Source organism: Mauremys reevesii, linkage group 6 (genome assembly GCF_016161935.1).
Source record: "Mauremys reevesii isolate NIE-2019 linkage group 6, ASM1616193v1, whole genome shotgun sequence".
Classification (NCBI taxonomy): Eukaryota; Metazoa; Chordata; order Testudines; family Geoemydidae; genus Mauremys; species Mauremys reevesii.
Genome location: NC_052628.1, coordinates 68,655,489 through 68,674,186, shown reverse-complemented (window position 1 = coordinate 68,674,186; position 18,698 = coordinate 68,655,489). Strand labels below are relative to the sequence as shown.

At 40.6% G+C, this 18,698-nt stretch overlaps 1 protein-coding gene across 1 annotated transcript in view; it reads left to right on the top strand.

Annotated features, from left to right (window-relative positions):
- Window positions 1–18,450, top strand: part of PGGT1B (protein geranylgeranyltransferase type I subunit beta) — a 56,822-nt gene extending 38,372 nt beyond the window's left edge. The window contains exons 6-9 of the mRNA XM_039543346.1: window positions 6,460–6,505; window positions 8,987–9,171; window positions 9,446–9,554; window positions 17,773–18,450. Of these exons, the coding sequence (XP_039399280.1) occupies window positions 6,460–6,505; window positions 8,987–9,171; window positions 9,446–9,554; window positions 17,773–17,954 (522 nt within the window). The 3' untranslated portion in view covers window positions 17,955–18,450. The remainder of the gene's footprint in view (window positions 1–6,459; window positions 6,506–8,986; window positions 9,172–9,445; window positions 9,555–17,772) is intronic.
- Window positions 18,451–18,698: the final 248 nt, after the last annotated feature.

Genomic DNA, 18,698 nt, shown 5'->3' with positions numbered 1-18,698 from the left:
TCATCCATCTACCCCCTCCCCCTGCTTTCTGAAGAGTTTCCATAGTGCTCTGTCCTTGGTCCCATTCCCTCTCTGCACCTTACCTCTGGATAATTTCATCTGCAAACACCATTTCAGTTATTGTCTGTATTTTCTCTCCCTACAGACCTATCTTCTTCCATCCAAACTGCAATCTTGGTCAGTCTGTCGGTCTGATATCTCCTTGTGGATGTCTGTCAGTTCAAACTCAACGTGGCTAAAACAGAGCTCTTAATCTCTCCTCACCATCACTACTTCCCTTCTTCCCCCCAGGCCCCCCCCAACGACGACTTTGTCAATAACTGGACAACAGCACTAGCCTGCTTGTCACTTAAGCCCATAATCTGGGTGTCATCTTCAACTTGGACCTCTTTCTAGGTCCTCACATCTGGGCTATGTCAGAAGCATGCAGATTCTTTCTGCACGACATCTCTAAGATATAGCTTTTCCTATCCATCCTCACAGCCACTGCTCTCATCCAAGTTCCCATCATCTCGATTACTGCAATATCCTTCTCACTTGTCTTAACTCTGCAATCTTACTTCACTTATCCAATCAGAATGGAGCTGCAAATATGATTTTCCTAGGCTGTCGCTTTAACCATATCACTCCTCTTTACATCCCTCCACTGCTGTCACCACCTCTGTCACCTCAAACATAAGCTATTTGCCTTCATTTGAAGGTCCTTCATGTTCTATCCACATGTCTTGTTCTCTGTGAAGATATTGATTCCTGCCTCTGATCAGCCTGTGATACAAGTCTCCATTGCCCACTTGTTAAATTTTCAAACACACAACTTTGTGTTTTCTCCCAGGCTGCCCCACACACTTGGGAAGAGCTCCCAGTAAACATCTGCAAAATTAACACATTCTCTTCCTTAAAACTCTCCTTTTCTCTCTATAAAAAGCTTGGCCATAGTTAGGCCACTGGCGTGCTGAGGCCACTGCCTGTCAAACTGATCAATATTGTCTCATTGTTTCCTTGTACTTCCCCAATCTGTCTGCATACACATCTGTTGTCATTTGTCTTATACTTAAGATTGTGAGCTCTTTTGGGGCAAGGACCATCTTTTTGTTCTGTTTGTACAGCACTTTGCACAATGGGATCCTACTGATAACTAAGGCTCCTTGGCTTTATGGTAATACAAATAATAAGGGAGCTATAGGAACAGACTCTGCTAGCTCTATACTTACTGGGGACTCTTTTCTGTCGGGGGAATCCCCGGCAGTGTCTGCTCCCTGGCCATCTATATTTAATTCTGGGCCAGTGTCAGAAAATCGCTACTATGTGGTGTGACCCCAGTGCAGGCCTGGTTATAGGTGAGCTCAAGTGTTGCTATCGGGGCTAGGTACATTTGCTTACACAATTAGGAACCTAGGCTTTTTAAGTACGCTTTTCTAACCCTAACAGTTTGCAAAATATTGGACCTGAAGAGCACGTCTTCCTGATTACACTTTTGCTTCCCTTACACTTGAATTATGATATCGTTTTAGCAGCCAATATTTCAAGAACGAGTAGAGCTAGAAACCAATGCTTTATATCAGGCCCGCACAACTCGTAAAGCGGTGAGGGCCACATTATTCCAAATCCGCGGCTGGGATTTAAAGGGCTTTGCACTCCCCGCCGCTGCGGGAAGCCCAGAGCCCTCTGACTTCCGGCCGCGGCTGAGATTTAAAGGGCTCTGGGCTCCCTGCGGTTGTCGGCAGCCCAGAGCTCTTTGCTTCACAGCTGCGGCTGGGATTCAAAGGTCTCTGGAGTGCCCGCAGAGCGCCGTGTGCGGGGGATTTAGAATCCCCTCGCGGGCCGCATGTTGTGCAGGCCTGCTTTATATCATCAGAAATTAAAATAAAATTAACCACTGCTATTATACTAAGACTGCTGTGTGTGGTATTGTGTAGGCTACCAGGATGATCGATTTTCCCACCATATAAACAAGTCTTGCTGGATATTTAATAAACAAATATAATAGCTACAGTTAAAGCGGCCTATAATGGATCCGTTGCATGAAGTGTAGAATCCCTGAAAGAAAATCTGCAATGTTGCTATTAAATGCTGAGTGCTGCAAATAACCTAAAATAAAAATATTTTATATTCAGGTGTAGCCAGTAAATTTATTTTTGAAGTTAGTTTTATTTCAGTGTAAGACTTTCCTGTCTAATGCAAGCTAAATATAGCCTTGCTTTCGTTTTTTTTCTTGCCAATGCTTAGCTCTATTATTTTTCTACAATAGTATCTTGTTTTGATAGTCCACTAATTACAAGGCAAAATAGATGGCATCATTAGTGAACTGCTGTCATACAAAGATGTGCTTTTGTTTCATCATATCTTATGTCACCATTTGCAAATGCATGAGGCCTCTTTATATCTGAGTGCAAGTCATAGTTTTTTAACTTATTTTTTTAGTAATGCAAATTGTGACATGCAACTGAGGTACAAATAACTCGTTTAAGTAGCAGTGAGATTGATTAGCTGTAATAGATATTTGTAACTGAACTCCTAAATTCAAATTCTAAAATTTCCTGTTGTGTCAGAATTGAGACACAAACTTTAAATCCAAAAATTGCTACTGCAACTTGAATTGTAGAATTAAGCACATCAGGAAAGGGAAAAGTTTTAAGACCGAACATACTTTTCAGACTAGAACTACACTTTAATGTGTAACTGTCTAAACACTTCAGCCTCTCTAATCACTCAGTGACGGACTTGAAGGTGGCAATTTTGCAACAAAAAAAACAAAAACAGACTCCAAAGAGAGACTGCTGAATTTGAATTAATATGCAAATTAGATACAATTAACTCAGGCTTAAACAGAAACTGGGAATGGTTGGGTCATTACACTAATTGAATCTATTTCCCTATATTAAGTTCTCCTCACACCTTCTATGGGTCATCTGAATTATCACTTCAAAAGTTTTTTTTCTCCTGCTGATGATAGCTCATCTCAATTGATTAGACTCTTCCTGTTGGTATGCATACTTCCACCTTTTCATGTTCTCTGTATGTATAAATATCTCCTGTCTGTGTGTTCCATTCTGTGCATCCGAAGAAGTGAGCTGTAGCTCATGAAAGCTTAGGCTGAAATAAATTTTAGTCTCTAAGGTGCCACAAGTACTCCTGTTCTTTTTGTCTAAACATTGCATCTTTATAGATAATAGCGTTCTGTGTATTCGTTGTTGTATCTACTGCCTTTACTGACTGCAATAAGTGGGTTCTTTTTATTCCTGTTCGGAACCTGTTTCTGCAGTGATGTTTCAGCTTTCCCTTGTCAGTAGAACTATCAAGTTCGGACTGCAGAATTTTTATTGTTCATGTGTAAACCTTAAAGTCCATTTTGACTTTCATATTTAGGGGTGAGTTTGTGACACTGAGGGGAAAAAAGATTAGTGAACTGAACAGGCGTGATTTGGAATCACTGATGCAATAAATATAAATAATACCGTTTTTAGTTACCCTTGACAGTAGAGGGACAAATTAACTACCTTGATTATGATCATATCTCTACAGATTGACTGTGGTGCAAATGGCCAGGGGTTGGAGTTAAGATTGTGTTTAATTGATTTACACATTTCCTGATTTGGATAGGATTTAATTATTTAACTTTCATACTGTAGCAATGAATTCTTTTCATTGTCCTTTTTAAAATAAAAATTAGAAAATTTAGAGACAAAAATATCCCCATTTATTTAACAGGATCAAATCCTCAAAAAGCAACTGGTGCCTGTGTCTGTTAAAATTTCAGGCTAATTGTGCAGCTGAACATAGTGCACTATTTGGGTTGCACACTTAACTTTCCCCAGAGCTAATTACTTTGCAGTACATCAAGCACACCACCTCCTTTTACAATTATTCTGTTTATAGAGGTAACTAGCTTCGCCAGCCTAGCTCTTCTTTACTCCAGTGCTAATCGTTTTGCCATTGCTCAGCAGTTAATGGGCATTTAGAGCTTGGTAGGACATAGGGACTCCATGCTCAAAATGCACAACTAACAGCTTATGGGAACTTTGTGCTGCATATGCTCAGTCTTCAAATGTTCATAGTGGTTGCTTAGAATCAACTTTTCCAAAGTTAGCCAAGGCCATGCTCCTGCTTAAAGTTTATTTACGTCAAATGTGAACTTTCAGAATTCATCCTTTTTAGTTATCACTCCAAAAAAAAAGACAGTGGTCAGAATTTTTGTCCAGTGAGGAATATCACAGTTCTTAATATGAAAGCAGAAAACAGCTAATGTGTTCTCTGTGATAAAGAATATTCACCTTCAAGCAGTGACAGTCGTGTGATCTTGAAGTGCTGGTCACCTGCTGTTTTGCTAGAAGTAGGAACATGGAAATCAGACCAGTGGTCTGTCGTGTCAATATCCCATCTCTGATGGCGGCCCCTATTAGCTGCGTCAGAGGAAGATGTAAGAAACCCCTGGTCAACAATTAAGGAATAACCTGTCTGTAGTCAACGGTTATGGAATAACCAAGCCATAGGGTAGTTTGCTTCCTAATTCTGCTAGTGATTTAATTTATTCTCTGAAGTATGAGGATCTATATGTAGCCTTTATTTTTGTGTGTGCGTGTGAGACGCGCACACAAACGTTGGATATTCAGTATAAATATTGAATCCTTTTTGCAATCCTACTTTAAGCACTTGGTGTCTAACGACAGAGTTCCGGAGGTGGTTTATGCATTTCTATGAACATTTTTCATGTTATCAATTGTAATAGTGTTGCCACTCAGTTTAATTGACTGCCTTTGTTCTTGTAGCATGGGCAGGCTTCATAAGGTTGCTATATCTAACTTCTGTATATTATTTATTGTTTTGTTTATACATCAGTCGTGTTTCCTCTAAACAGTCCCAGACTTTGCATTTTCTTGACATATGGTTGGTTTGTCAGGGTGCTGCTTGCCTGCAGATCAATCCCTGCTTCTTCCCCAAGTCCCTCTCACAATTCAAGTCTCTCATGCCCTACCCATATGTTACTTCTTTGCCCCCCCGCCCCTCCCGGCCCAGGTCATCTCTGTTACATGCAGAATGAAGATGGAGACATCTGGACTGTGGCTTGATGGGTGCGAGGGAGTTGAGGATAAGAAGGGGAAGTGATGAGTGGGAGTATAGGCAGGGTGTTAAATGACTCATGGTATGTCTACACTGCAGTTAGAAACCTGTTGCTGGCCTGTGTCTGCTGACTCAGGCTGGGGTTAAGGGGCTGTTTTATTGAGGTGTCAATGTGCAGATTCAGGCTCGAGCTGGGCTCTGGGACACTGTAAGGGGGGAGAGAGTCCCACAGCTCGGGCTTGAGCCCGAGCCCAAATGTCTAACCACAGTTAAACAGCCCCCTATCCTGAGCTCTGTGAGCCCAAGTCAGCTGGCACGCGACAGTTGCAGATGTTTAATTGCAGTGTAGACATATCCTTACTTGATTGTTACCTAGGTCTCTGGTAGTGGGTTACACTCTAGCAACCTTAACTTAGTTAACGAAATGATTTGGGTGATGGGGGATTATACTGAAGTCTAACTGTTACTAAAATAAAACAAATTTGAGTTTAAAATCCCACAAACAAAAGCGCATTGCAGTATATACTATTGCTATTCTTTAATTTGCTTCAGTATTGTAGCACAGTGGGCAAGTAACACCCACTGCACAGACATCCATTGATACAGGATCATGTGAATTGGAATTCCTAGGACAATGGAGTGAGCCCGTGATGGAACATCAGCCCTTCACTCTTTGCTTTAAAAGGCTTAAATCAGAATGACTAAACTATTTTTTAAAGGTGATATTTTATAGAATAACTGCAGTTCGTCCAGCAGAATGCTGATGCTTTCCTTTTCCCTTAAGTGTAGATTGTTGTTGCAGTTTAGCACATAAAGCCTTTGTCTTCACTGCAGAATGTATTTAAGCACTGTGCTGTTTACATGAACTAGTGGCCTAACTGTTGCATTCTTGTACTGTAAATGACTCTTGATTTGGGAACAGACATAGACAAATAGGATAGTCTCTTGTCTTGTCTAGAGTTTTGCAGACGCTTTGGCTCCTTAAGGGGGGACACAGCTCCTACAGAATGTATTTTAAAACATCCACAGAATTGGCTTTTCCTTGCCACTTAATTTGGCACTGTAATGCTGCATAATTCTAGAACCTTAACTTTAGCATTTTAGCATATAATATTTGAAACAAAAACGTGTTCGTTTTTTTCTTTAAATTTTTAGAAAATACCTATTTAAAAACTGCATGTGTTCAAACTGTGCTGCTTTGCTGACAGGTCAGTGTGATGAGGATAATTTTGATCCACAATGTGTGCCTTTGAAAAGCTATTGGCCAGTTAAAACTAATTGAAATAGATGTTGTAGTTGGTGTGGTTTGTGATGCAGGTCTTGCTAATAAAATGAGAAGTTACATATAATCAAAATACACATATGAACAATCTATTTCTGAAACAGCTTTTTCTTTTTCAGTCTTATGATAATGGGCTGGCACAGGGAGCTGGACTTGAATCTCATGGTAAGCACCTTAAAGTGTTTCTCAATTCTTAAAAACAGCATGAATTAAATGAAGCTTCTTTAAACAATGCTGGGATCCAGCATGCATGCCTTTCCTCCCTTGTTGGTGTTTTGGGTTTTCAGGGAAATGGGGTGAAGAGAAACAAATGAAAAGGTTCTCCCAGAGCATGTGGGCCTCTTTCCTTGCCATGAATGTCTCCATCACAAGACTAGACCAAATGAGGGTCCTAAGAATTTTCTTACTCCAATATTCTTACCTCAACAACTCTCTGATCTCCTCCCTCTCTGATCTCGGTTCTCATTTCTCACTGGGTCAATTGTTGCAGCACTCCTTCCTGATGATACACCCCAGTTCTGCCAGCTGTGGATGTACCCTATAATCATTTCCTGTGTTGAACCACAAAGTCTGCTTGGGGCTGAATTTTAAAACTATAGTTAATTTTTTTTTAAAAAGCAAATAGTGACTCAAGTCAGGAATTCTTAACTTGGTGTTTTTCTGGAGCACAAACATTCCATTTATCCCTTTGCAGCAACAGACAGTGTTGGGAAAGGTAGGCACATCCTGGAGCAGCTGGATCATCCCTAATTTTGAGACTTTGTGTTTATATGAAGCCTACTAAATGCTAGTCAGTCGTAATCTTACCACTGGTTTTTACGTAATTGCATCCATGTTTTTCCATGGTATGCTGAAGTTACTTTGTGTCTCCTACATTTGAATGGTTAGGATGAAAGTCCATGGGCCTGATTCTCACTGCACCAACTTCAAAGCCCCTTTACACTTCCAGGCCTCGTGTCTTATTGTATTTACAGCTTACTCAGGTTCTTCCTCAGGACTTTTTTTATTCTACTCAGAGGCTGTGGCACAGATTCCTTGTATAATTACAAGGAATATCTGGAATTCTGGGAGGTAATTCACCATTGTTTTATCTACAATCATATTTCAGAAAATCTTGCCATTTGAGTTAGCATGGAAGAAACTGTCTGGGATTTCCCTTCTGGTTCCAGATTTCTCTTCAACCTCAGTTTAAAATGTAAAAGAGTCACAATTTGAGTATTGTAGTGCTCTTTGTTATAATACAGGGGTCCTCAACTGTTTTAATAGTGTAGACCACATCTTAACATAGATTTTTCTTATGGCCACCTTCCCTCCTGTTATTACAGAATGTCCCCATGGCACCAATAGTAACTGCCTATATAGAAACGTGATTTTTAGGGATGTATTTAGTGTGGGTATGTTTGTTCTCACTGCAGTTCAGTAAGTGAAACTTAAGTGGAGTGACCAACCAGTTCCTACTGGACCACTGCAATTTAAGAACCTCGGTTATAGTGCATTTTTGCTGGGGCTTCTGTGAGGTGTAGCAGTGTGGAGGCTGGGAAGAGTGCAGAACTGCCAGCAGTGTGTAACTGGCTCAATCTCTGAGCCAACTAAATACACTAAGTTATCTGCAGATTACATTATGTAATCATAGACAGTTTAGTAGCCTGATTGGGAGATGTCTAGTTTGTCCAATTGAGTGTCTCCATTAAAGGAAACCTAGAACTAGTATCTGCTTAATAGGCAAGTGCTGAGAGAGTTTATAACAGGCCTACCTTTGCTGCTATGTTTTTAGCCCACTATAATTGTGGGGTCACTGAACTGATTGGGAGACATTTTAATGAGGACATTTATGTAATTGTGTAACTGCAGCAACTCATCTCAGTGATGCATCAACACTGATTAGCTTCAGTGGGTGTCTAGCCTTGTTTGGTTAGGACTGGCAGTTGGGTTGTAGATGAAACGTAGGAATCTGGGATGAGGAAGGGGTGATTTGGAGTGAGGTGGTTCAGCAGCCAGCTGTTTACAGGCCTGAAACCAGTAAATCTCCAAGTTGGAGCGGCAGCAGGAAGAAAACAGCTGTAGTAAATGTTCTGTAGAAATTAGAGGTTGGGAGGGGATAGGGGACTTTTTCTTCCCCTTCCTCTTTGGAATCACACAGTGGAAGTTTCTCTCCCTTTCAAAGTAAATCTAATCATGCATGTGAAAATTTGGTGTATTTTGACTGAAACCTTTTTCCTTGTACTGGAATGATGTGGCTCGCTCACTTGCTGAGCCTGCCTCTTTAAATTTGACACCACTGCTTCAGATAGATTCCTGCTTCCCATTAGCTGCTTGTGTAATGTCGGGTATGGAAATCAGTCTGCAGCAGTGAGTAGTGGTGGTGGTGCCACTGCCAATGGGCAAATGAGCGAGAACATTTACATAAATGGGGCAGCACTGAGGCCCTCCAATTTCCATTTGTAATAGTACGTGTAATACGTTGACCTCTGTGTTGGATTAAGGAGCACCTTATTTGTCTGGATTTTAGACTTCAGACCTTTCTGTACTCCTTTACACAACTCTCTGTTTGATATTTTTTTATTACTACTTGGTAGCTTGTCTGATCTTAATCAGAAGTTTTAACTTCAATGAAAAAGGTTGCAGAAACAGAATTTTCTCTTATAGGTGGCTCCACGTTCTGTGGTATCGCCTCACTGTGCTTGATGGGTAAACTGGAGGAAGTATTTTCAGAGAAAGAACTGAACAGAATAAAGAGATGGTGCATAATGAGACAACAGAATGGTTATCATGGACGACCCAACAAACCTGTAGACACTTGCTACTCATTTTGGGTAGGAGCAACACTTAAGGTAATACAATTGCTACAATATATGTGTTAACCAACCTTCATCTCCTCAAGTTAGTGTTATAGTCAGTGGAAGTAGGCTTTGAATTACTAAACTATTTTGATCTCTGTACAGTTATGTACTGGGCTACACATGTCTGCTGCTTTCTTGCGAGAAGACAGGATACTAAAACCTACCATAACTATGCCCTAGTGCGCCACTTATAGCTGTTTAAAATGGTTCTTTAAAAGCTTCTCTTTATGTAGGTATTTCTGTAACACTAACTTTTTTTTTCCAGCTCTTGAAAATATTCCAATATACAAATTTTGAGAAAAACAGAAATTACATCTTGTCAACTCAAGATCGTCTTGTTGGTGGATTTGCCAAGTGGCCAGATAGCCACCCAGGTAAATTTATTTCTCAGAATCTTGATGTGTTTTGTGTTGCAAAATGTGTTCCAGTGGTCCAAGAGGTGGCTCATTTTTGACACAAGTAAAAGAATATTTTTAATTCTTCCCCCCTGAGAAATGTGTTCTGGCTTACGGTTGCACCTAATTGGAAAGCTAATGTGTAATGTAAAGTATAAATCTCCCTCTGCCCCTTTTCCTTGTTTAAAATGTTACAAATGAACTGCCCCTTATTGAAAGAAAAAATGGCAAACAACCTGTTCATATTATTTAGTATCTGAATAGTATTTTCATGTATTTAAAAACATTTTAGCTAAAGAGCATAGACTGCGTAATGGGTCTTTATCAAGGGCCCATTTATAAATATTCCCGAGCCTGTTCTTTTTAATAAGCATACTAAGAGCACATCAGACAATATCGCTAAATCTTTTGAAAAAGCTAATGGTACCTAAAACTTTTCATCTATTCGTAGGCTTGCAGAGTTCAATTTTTACTTTTTATAACTGATGGAGGAGGAGGAAGAGGAGGATTTATTTTTATTCATTTAAATGTTCACAGTTGCAAGAAATTACACAGTGGGTTTCAGACAGTGGGGAGCATCAGACAATGTTTAATGAGGGGTTGAGATTCCAAAAGTTAACTTTATAACCATTAGAACACAAACTGTCAACATCACATGTCAAAATATAAAAAGGCAATATCCTTAATCTTCATGCAGTGTCAAGGAAAAAAATTACATTAACTGTGTCATAAGGGAAATTTGTATTCCAAATGCATTACGAATCTAAGAACAATTCCTTAATGTTTTAAGAGAAAAAGCTAAATCTATCTCACAGATTGAAAAACTAGCAGGAGTCCTGTTCAGTGTGAGCCTATATGCAATTTTCACACATCAGCGTCAATGTGCAGTGATCAGCACATACAAATGCACTATGTTCTCCACATTGCTTGTTTAGTGAGGGAGACCTAGTTATAATACAAGATATTCACTAGCAGAAAACATGTACACAGAACTATTAAAAATACAGGATAACCGTGCAACATGTTTGAAGTACATTTGTATCCCATATACATTTTTGCTATAAAATAAATCTTCATAGAATATCAGGGTTGGAAGGGACCTCAGGAGGTCATCTAGTCCAACCCCCTGCTCAAAGCAGGACCAATCCCCAACTAAATCATCCCAGCCAGGGCTTTGTCAAGCCTGACCTTAAAAACATCTAAGGAAGGAGATTCCACCACCTCCCTAGGGAACCCATTGCAGTGCTTCACCACCCTCCTAGTGAAAAAGTTTTTCCTAATATCCAACCTAAACCTCCCCCACTGCAACATGAGACCATTACTCCTTGTTCTGTCACCTGCTACCACTGAGAACAGTCTAGATCCATCCTCTTTGGAACCCCCTTTTAGGTAGTTGAAAGCAGCTATCAACCCCCCCCCCCCTTTCCCATTCTTCTCTTCTGCAGACTAAACAATCCCAGTTCCCTCCGCCGCTCCTCATAAATCATGTGCTCCAGCCCCCTAATCATTTTTGTTGCCCTCCGCTGCACTCTTTCTAATTTTTCCACATCCTTGTTGTAGTGTGGGGCCCAAAACTGGACAAACCACTCCAGATGAGGCCTCACCAATGCCCAATAGAGGGGAATGTACCCTCGATCTGCTAGCAGTGCCCCTATTTACACAGCCCAAAATGCCGTTTGCCTTTTTGGCAACAAGGGCACACTGTTGACTCATATATCCAGCTTCTTGTCCACTGTAACCCCTAGGTCCTTTTCTGCAGAACTGCTGCCTAGCTGCCCGGTCCCTACTCTGTAGCAGTGCATGGGATTCTTCCATCCTAAGTGCAGGACTCTGCACTTGTCCTGGTTGAACCTCATCAGATTTCTTTTGGCCCAATCCTCTAATTTGTCTAGGTCTCTCTGTGTCCTATCCCTACCCTCCAGCGTATCTACCACTCCTCCCAGTTTAGTGTCATCTGCAAACTTGCTGAGGGTACAATCCACGCCATCCTGCAGATCATTAATGAAGTTATTGAACAAAACGGGCCCCAGGACCGACCCTTGGGGCACTCCGCTTGATACCGGCTGCCAACTAGACATGGAGCCATTGATCACTGCCCGATGATCTAGCCAGCTTTCTATCCACCTTCTAGTCCATTCATCCATACTACTTTAACTTGCTGGCAAGAATACTGGGAGAGACTGTATCAAAAGCTTTGCTAAAGTCAAGGAATAACAACACATCCACTGCTTTCCCCTCATCCACAGAGCCAGTTATCTCCTCATAGTAGGCAATTAGGTTAGTCAGGCAATGACTTGCCCTTGGTGAATCCATGCTGACTTCCTGATCACTTTCCTCTCCTCTAAGTGCTTCAAAATTGATTTTTTTGAGGGCCTGCTCCATGATTTTTCCAGGGACTGAGGTGGGGCTGACTGGCCTGTAGTTCCCCGGATCCTCCTCCTTCCCTTTTTTTAAAGCTGGGCACTACATTAGCCTTTTTCCAGTCATCTGGGACCTCCCTCGATCACCATGAGTTTTCAGAGATAATGGCCAATAGCTCTACAATTATATCCGCCAACTCCTTTAGCACCCTCGGATTCAGTGCATCCGGCCCCATGGACTTGTGCTTGTCCAGGTTTTCTAAATAGTCCTGAACAGGGGTGGCTCTAGGTATTTTGCCGCCCCAAGCACTGTAGGCAGGCTGCCTTCGGCGGCTTGCCTGTGGGAGGTCCCCGGTCCTGCGGATTCGGCAGCACGCCTACGGGAGGCCCGCCGAAGCCACAGGACCAGCCGAAGGCAACCTGCCTGCTGCCCTCACGGAGACCGGCAGAGGGCCCCCCGTGGCTTGCCCGCCCCAGGCATGCGCTTGGCGTGCTGGTGCCTGGAGCCGCCCCTGGTCCTGAACCACTTCTTTCTCCACAGACGGCTGGTCACTTCCTCCCCATGCTGTGCTCTCAGTCTGGGAGCTGACCTTGTTTCTGAAGATAGAGGCAAAAAAAGCATTGAGTACATTAGCTTTTTCCACATCCTCTGCCACTAGGTTGCCTCCCTCATTCAGTAAGGGGCCCACACTTTCCTTTTCCCCCTTATTGTTGCTAAACTAAAGTATTTTTTTGCTGACGTGTACATGTGACAAGGTCCTAAAACAGTCTAGTTGGAGGGCTACTAGTTGATGAGCTATCACAACTCACAGGGTATACCATTACCCCATGAATGTGGATGAGAGTTTAAAATAAAATTCAGCTTCTTAATCAGCATTTTTCTTTCTTTGCCTAAGTGTAAATTTCAGTTATTATAGAGGAAAATATTTTTTCATTGATTTGTGTGTATGGTAAAATTGACATTTACTGACATCAATAAAAATTAACCCTTTCCATGTCTAATTATGTGCTTGATATATGTGTAGTTGTTAGAGCCCATGTATGTTTAGGAAGGAGGTAGCTCAGTAATAGGTAATCAGATCTTGGCTACAATTTGAAAATATACTGGAATTCAATGGAGATGTATCAGAATGTGAAAACAAACCTTGCACTGGTAATAACTCTTGGAGCAGCATTTAGGATAAAGTATAGAGAGGATAAACAGTCTGTAAACTCAGGAGAAGAAGATAAAATGTAGTCATAATAAAGGCAGCAACTGTTCAGTATCTTCATGTGACAGAAATTTCGGCCTAGCTATATTTCAGTTAGTAGAGCTAATTTATGGGCATATACATTATTTAAAATTTTGAAAGAGTGGTTCTGCTCTTATAATAATGGCGTTGTGAGATTCTGTGTTTATCATATCAGTGTCCAGATCAAATGAGCTCACTTTGCACGTAACTGCCAGTCCTGCAGAAACTCTCGGGGATCAAGCTGAGTTCTTTCCTTCTCATGCATGATCCCCAGTAATAGTCTGCAGTTCAAACGAGGCCCCCAGTAGTACCTGAGCCAGTCACATTGGTTTTCATGCTCCGTGGGCTTGCACAGGTATAACTTACTGAGACCTAGGCCTTGTCTACACTTAATCTTTATACCAGTTTAACTATATATTGGGTAGGGGGGGTTGATTTTTCTCCTTTCCCCCCCTCCACCCCCACCACAAAACTTAAATTGGTATAATCCCTGGTGTGGACACAGTTGTTATATTGGTATAAAAGTGCTTTATGCCAGCATAGCTTATTCCCCTTCTCTACAGGAATTGCTATACTGGTATGAGCACCTTTGTACTCCTTACTGTGTCCATGCTAGATGCTTTGTATCACTTTAACTATTCTGGTGTAATTAAAGTGGTACAATTTATGTATATAGAAAAGGCCTTAGTAAAGTATTAGTCTGGTAACTGGATCTGCAGTGCTAATAGAAATAAAGAGTAAAGTTAGAGAAAATAATTGAGTACGCATATGGAGCAGCTGTATTGAGTAAGATGTTGCTTTTACATACGTTCCTCAGAGTAAATCTGTACTTTCAAGGCTAAAACTCATGGCCCATCACTGTTCATGCTTGGAAAGGCAAACAGCGCTTGTGGATTTTTAGCAATCTTTCCTTCATCCTATAACCTTGCTAATTGTTTAGCTATCAGAATGCTACTTTCAGCAGGAAGCGATTTTTGGATTTTTTTTCCCCCCAGGCTACACAACAGCTGTAGCACCTCAGTATTTTCATTAGGTCTCTGTTACCTCTTAATTTTTCGTCTCCTCCTTCCCTTCTATATGGCATCATTCTTGTGATGTGCCCAAGCTTTTCTGGTGTAGATTTAACATTTAACATTGTTTCCATCCCAAGCCCCCATATGCAGCTTTACTAGCCAGTTGACTAGTTTAATTATTTTAGTGACTTATAGCTTGGTACAAGAGGAGCTCCAGAGTGCTCCTGTTGCATTAAAAGCCATTTAAACAAACCTCTAACCACTTTTTTTCCTTGAAGAGCTAGGATACTTTGTGCTGAATAAGGAAGAGTTCAGACAAAATTGTACAGGGAAAAAAGAATTATTCTTTGGACATTGATTGAAGTCTTGTGAGGTGTAGCTGTATTTGCTGTGCATCTTGTAGATCAATCATTACCATTGTAAGAGAACTGAAAACCCCCTTTTCTTTATCTAGATGCACTTCTTGCTTTATTAATACACTAGAAAAAAGCAGCCTGTTGAAAAGCTAAACTGCATGAAAGGTTTCTTAAATGTATTTTAAACTATAAAACATATTAAAGATAAGACTCAAGACTGAAATTTGGGTAAAATGAACTTTCCTACTTTGGTTTTTGTATTGGGCACGCGCATACTCACTATGTACTTCCTGCAATGCATGTCTGCTGTGTTCCTGTAACTGTCTCTCTTTTTTGAGAGCATGCGTGTGATAAACTTTTTTCTTCCTGACCACAAAAATGGAACAGGCAGGTTGAACGTGGAACTGCAGGGATTATGAACGTTTTATCCTGATCACTCTGGCAGGATCTGCACCTAGAAAAAAAATCGCTGGTATGCCCAACTCTCTACTAACCTTGGCAGCTCATGAAATGTACACATCCCGAAAGCCTGGATGTCTCCTAGTAACAAATTAGTATATTTCCTTTGTTTTTTGCTGCTGTTGAATATCAACTATGTAAGACTTCACAAAATTACAGTTGCTGTATACATCTACTGTGACACCTTTTTCCCGGCTGTTTTTTTCCCATGTAGCTGCTGACATAAGTTCCTGTTCCTGCTTTTAAGAAAAGCTAGAGTGGCATAGTTGAAAAGAGACTATCCTTCTTTATTAAAATGCAGTTCTACTCTGAAGGATGACTGACTATAGAAATGGCATGATGAAATTCCACATTTGTGAGTCAATCGCTTCTGTATCAAATTTGCAGTTTAAATGATTTTTTTTTTAACTGCAGACAGTCCCTGCAAATTCAGTCTGACTTTCAGATCCCAGGCTATGTTCTCTGCTGTTGTAAAGGTTCTCCCAACCTAATTCTGTCCTCATTTACTTCTGCAATTCAAAGCATGCTGTCAGTGAAATTATAGAATCCTGTTGCTTTCATTGTAACAGAGCAGGATTTGAAGATAGTGAGGACTGCTTAGGTGGCCCTGCAAATTGAACTTAACAATTCTGTTGATAGGTGGGCCAGGAAAGATGCAATTCATTATCCTTGTGCTGTTTTGATCTGCAAAGCTGCAAGTTGGGACCAGTGTAACCCTTGATCCCTGGGCTGTTAAATAAGAAACCCTGCTCCCTGTGTGTGTAAAATCACTGAAAGTACAACTGTAGCTGAAATACTTCAAGTTGAGTCTCAGAAATTGTGAGGACAGCAAAATGGAGAATATTCCATTTTTAGTAAACTAGAGAGATGTGCATACAGGATTGCAGAGTACATCTTTATCATTGTTTCAGAGCACAATAAATTAAGTCTTTCAACACCCTTGTAGCATTGTTATTCCTATTTTTCCCATGTAGCTGCTGACATGGGGAAACAGACAGTGATTTGTCTGGTGAATCTGTCACTGCAGAAATCCAGGAACACTTGACTCATAGGCCTGTATTCTATTAATTAATTATACACTCTCCCTAGTGTTTGCATAAGGCAAACAAAAGCCAACTTTTTTCTTTGTTTAAAAAGCTTTCACATTGTTAGGCATTTAAGAAGATTGCCCCGTCTTGCATTAATTCTGCTGCTGCCCAGTGACAAGTATCAAGAACAATAAGAAATCTGTTTTTGGTTTTACAACTGGCTCATTAAAAATGAATAATTCCATTAATATCTATTTCCCCCTCACTACTTGTGTGTAAATCCCATCACAGTTAAAGCTTCAGAGGAGAATAGGCCCCAAATATTTCCCTTTCCCCATATTGGGCACAAAACAGTACCAAGACCAATATCTAGATTTTTATACACCACACACATCACCTTAGTAGCTGAGCTGACATAAAGTGCAGTACAAAATACAAAAGAAGGAGAGTGATCTGGAAGCATACACACAGCACAGGTGAGGCAGAAGGAAAATGGGAAATAAAGAATTAGCTTGATAAAACATGGAGAGTGAGAATAATTTGAAAACAAAACAAACATACGGAAAACATTAAATGTAAAGCTATTGGAGTACAACAGCCTAAATTAAGATTTGGCAAGGAAGCAGTGCAAATGATACTTCATCCATTTGCTATGTTCCGTGGTTGTCTTCTGCCTGTGTGCCTTATTCACAAAATATTTGTCTCCACAACTCCTGGCCTTCAAACGCCTTGATTTATTATTGCTTCAAATAGAAAAAGCAGTGCACAGTTCAGGCTGTCACAGTCAGTATGTTTTGGCTGGCATTAAATTCTGCATTAGTCTGCACTGTCCTGCCACAACTTCAGAGCCTTTGGGTTAAATCTGCCATATATGGGCAGTCGGGTGGTACTTTGTAAAGGGATTTCAGTGAGCATGCCTGGGGAGTTGTCCGAGGGGTGAGCTGTCACTGGCAGACACATTTTCAGTGAGGTCACCCAGAAGGAGATGTGTGAGCACAACAATGATGCTTTATAAGGAGGCTTTCTTTTGGATAGTTGGCTGGAGTATGTGCAGACATCTTTCTGAAAAACTTCAGTTTGGTCATTGTGAAATTACAATGAAACGAAAAAGGTTACGGAGCATTGATATGGCTGGAAGGGTCATATAAGAGGTATCTTTCTTCCCCAGCATTAGAGAAATCCCCCTAGATGGGCTAGTGGAGGTGTTATGGTGGTACTTGTACTTTCCAGATTCTGCCTTTTCGTAGCTGCTAGTACCAAAATACATCTTGCTGTTTTAATTAACAGTCAACTATCACCTATGCCCTCATCTACAGAGGTTGCTGATACTGTAACAGGAGTAATTTTTCTATGCTAAAAAAATCCTCCTCTGGTTTTAGAAGGAAATATTTTTAGAGTGTCTGGGAGGGAATGCTTTAAATAAGCTCCTGACTCTCTCAGGCTTTTATGTGATCAGCTAGCTGGGAGAGCTCTTTACTGAATAAAGTAGCTGTGCTTCCTAGACTCTAATCTTAGGACAGACATTCCAGACCATCTCCTCATACTCAGTGTGCGGTAGGACTTGGTTAACTATTTTATATTTGGAATTAGATAAAGCAAAATATAACTAGGAACTTCTATTTGCCATTTATCTTTCAGGGCTTGGCTTAAAATTGGTTGGTGTTTTGGAACACAGAAACAGTTGGTTATTACTGCATGATCCACCAGGAAGCATTTACATTTTAACTAACTCCTTTATTTTGTTTTCAGATGCTTTGCATGCATACTTTGGGATCTGTGGCCTGTCATTAATGGAGGAATCGGGCATTTGCAAAGTTCACCCAGCCCTGAATGTAAGCACAAGAACCTCTGAGCGCCTTCAGCACCTCCATCAGATCTGGAAAACTAAGGACTCTAAACAGTGTTCAGATGACGTGCACATCTCTACATGACTGATTTAGACTCAAGCTTAGTTTGGTAGCGTAACTGTAGCCCAGGGTTAAAAGCCATGTATAACCAATGTGCTCTTTTTAAGTGCTGGAGTCATACAATCAAATCCATGTTACTGGCATCACTTTGATAGTGAATGGCCTTTAGCCAGTTATTCTTCACTGGGATAAAAGGAAATTTCAGTTGTGTAGAAGTTTGCCACTGCAGACTCCTGAAATGGCTTGTACTTCTAAGAAATCCCTTGAGGCAAATTTGTTTTCATTTGTATTTTATTTTTTAAAATTTGTGCATACTGTGTCAAAGTTTAATGGGGAAAGTGTCTTCAAAATCTGTTTACATATTATCATACAGTATAGCACTGAACCTCACAAAGTTCTTAATGACCTTAATGTTTGACATGTTTAGGTAGAGAAACCCCTATGTTAAGTCTCAGTTGAAAGTAGATGTCAGCTTCCATAACCTTTGTAAACAAAAAATAAAATTATTTTATTCAATATAGACAGGCTTCCTAAAGTTGTGTGGCATTCTTACATTAATTGCATAATCCCCTTGTATTGCTCAAATTAGGCAGATGTAATAGCTTAATATGAAGTATTAACCAGAATTTAATTTAAATTTTTTGGCATATACTACATTAACAATGGGAGGGGGAAGTAACCAGCAGAATCCTGGGGTAAAGGTACCATCTGGCAAGGTGCCATCACACAGGGTTTCTGGAGAAGAGTGCCAGAAATGTTGGTAGTGTT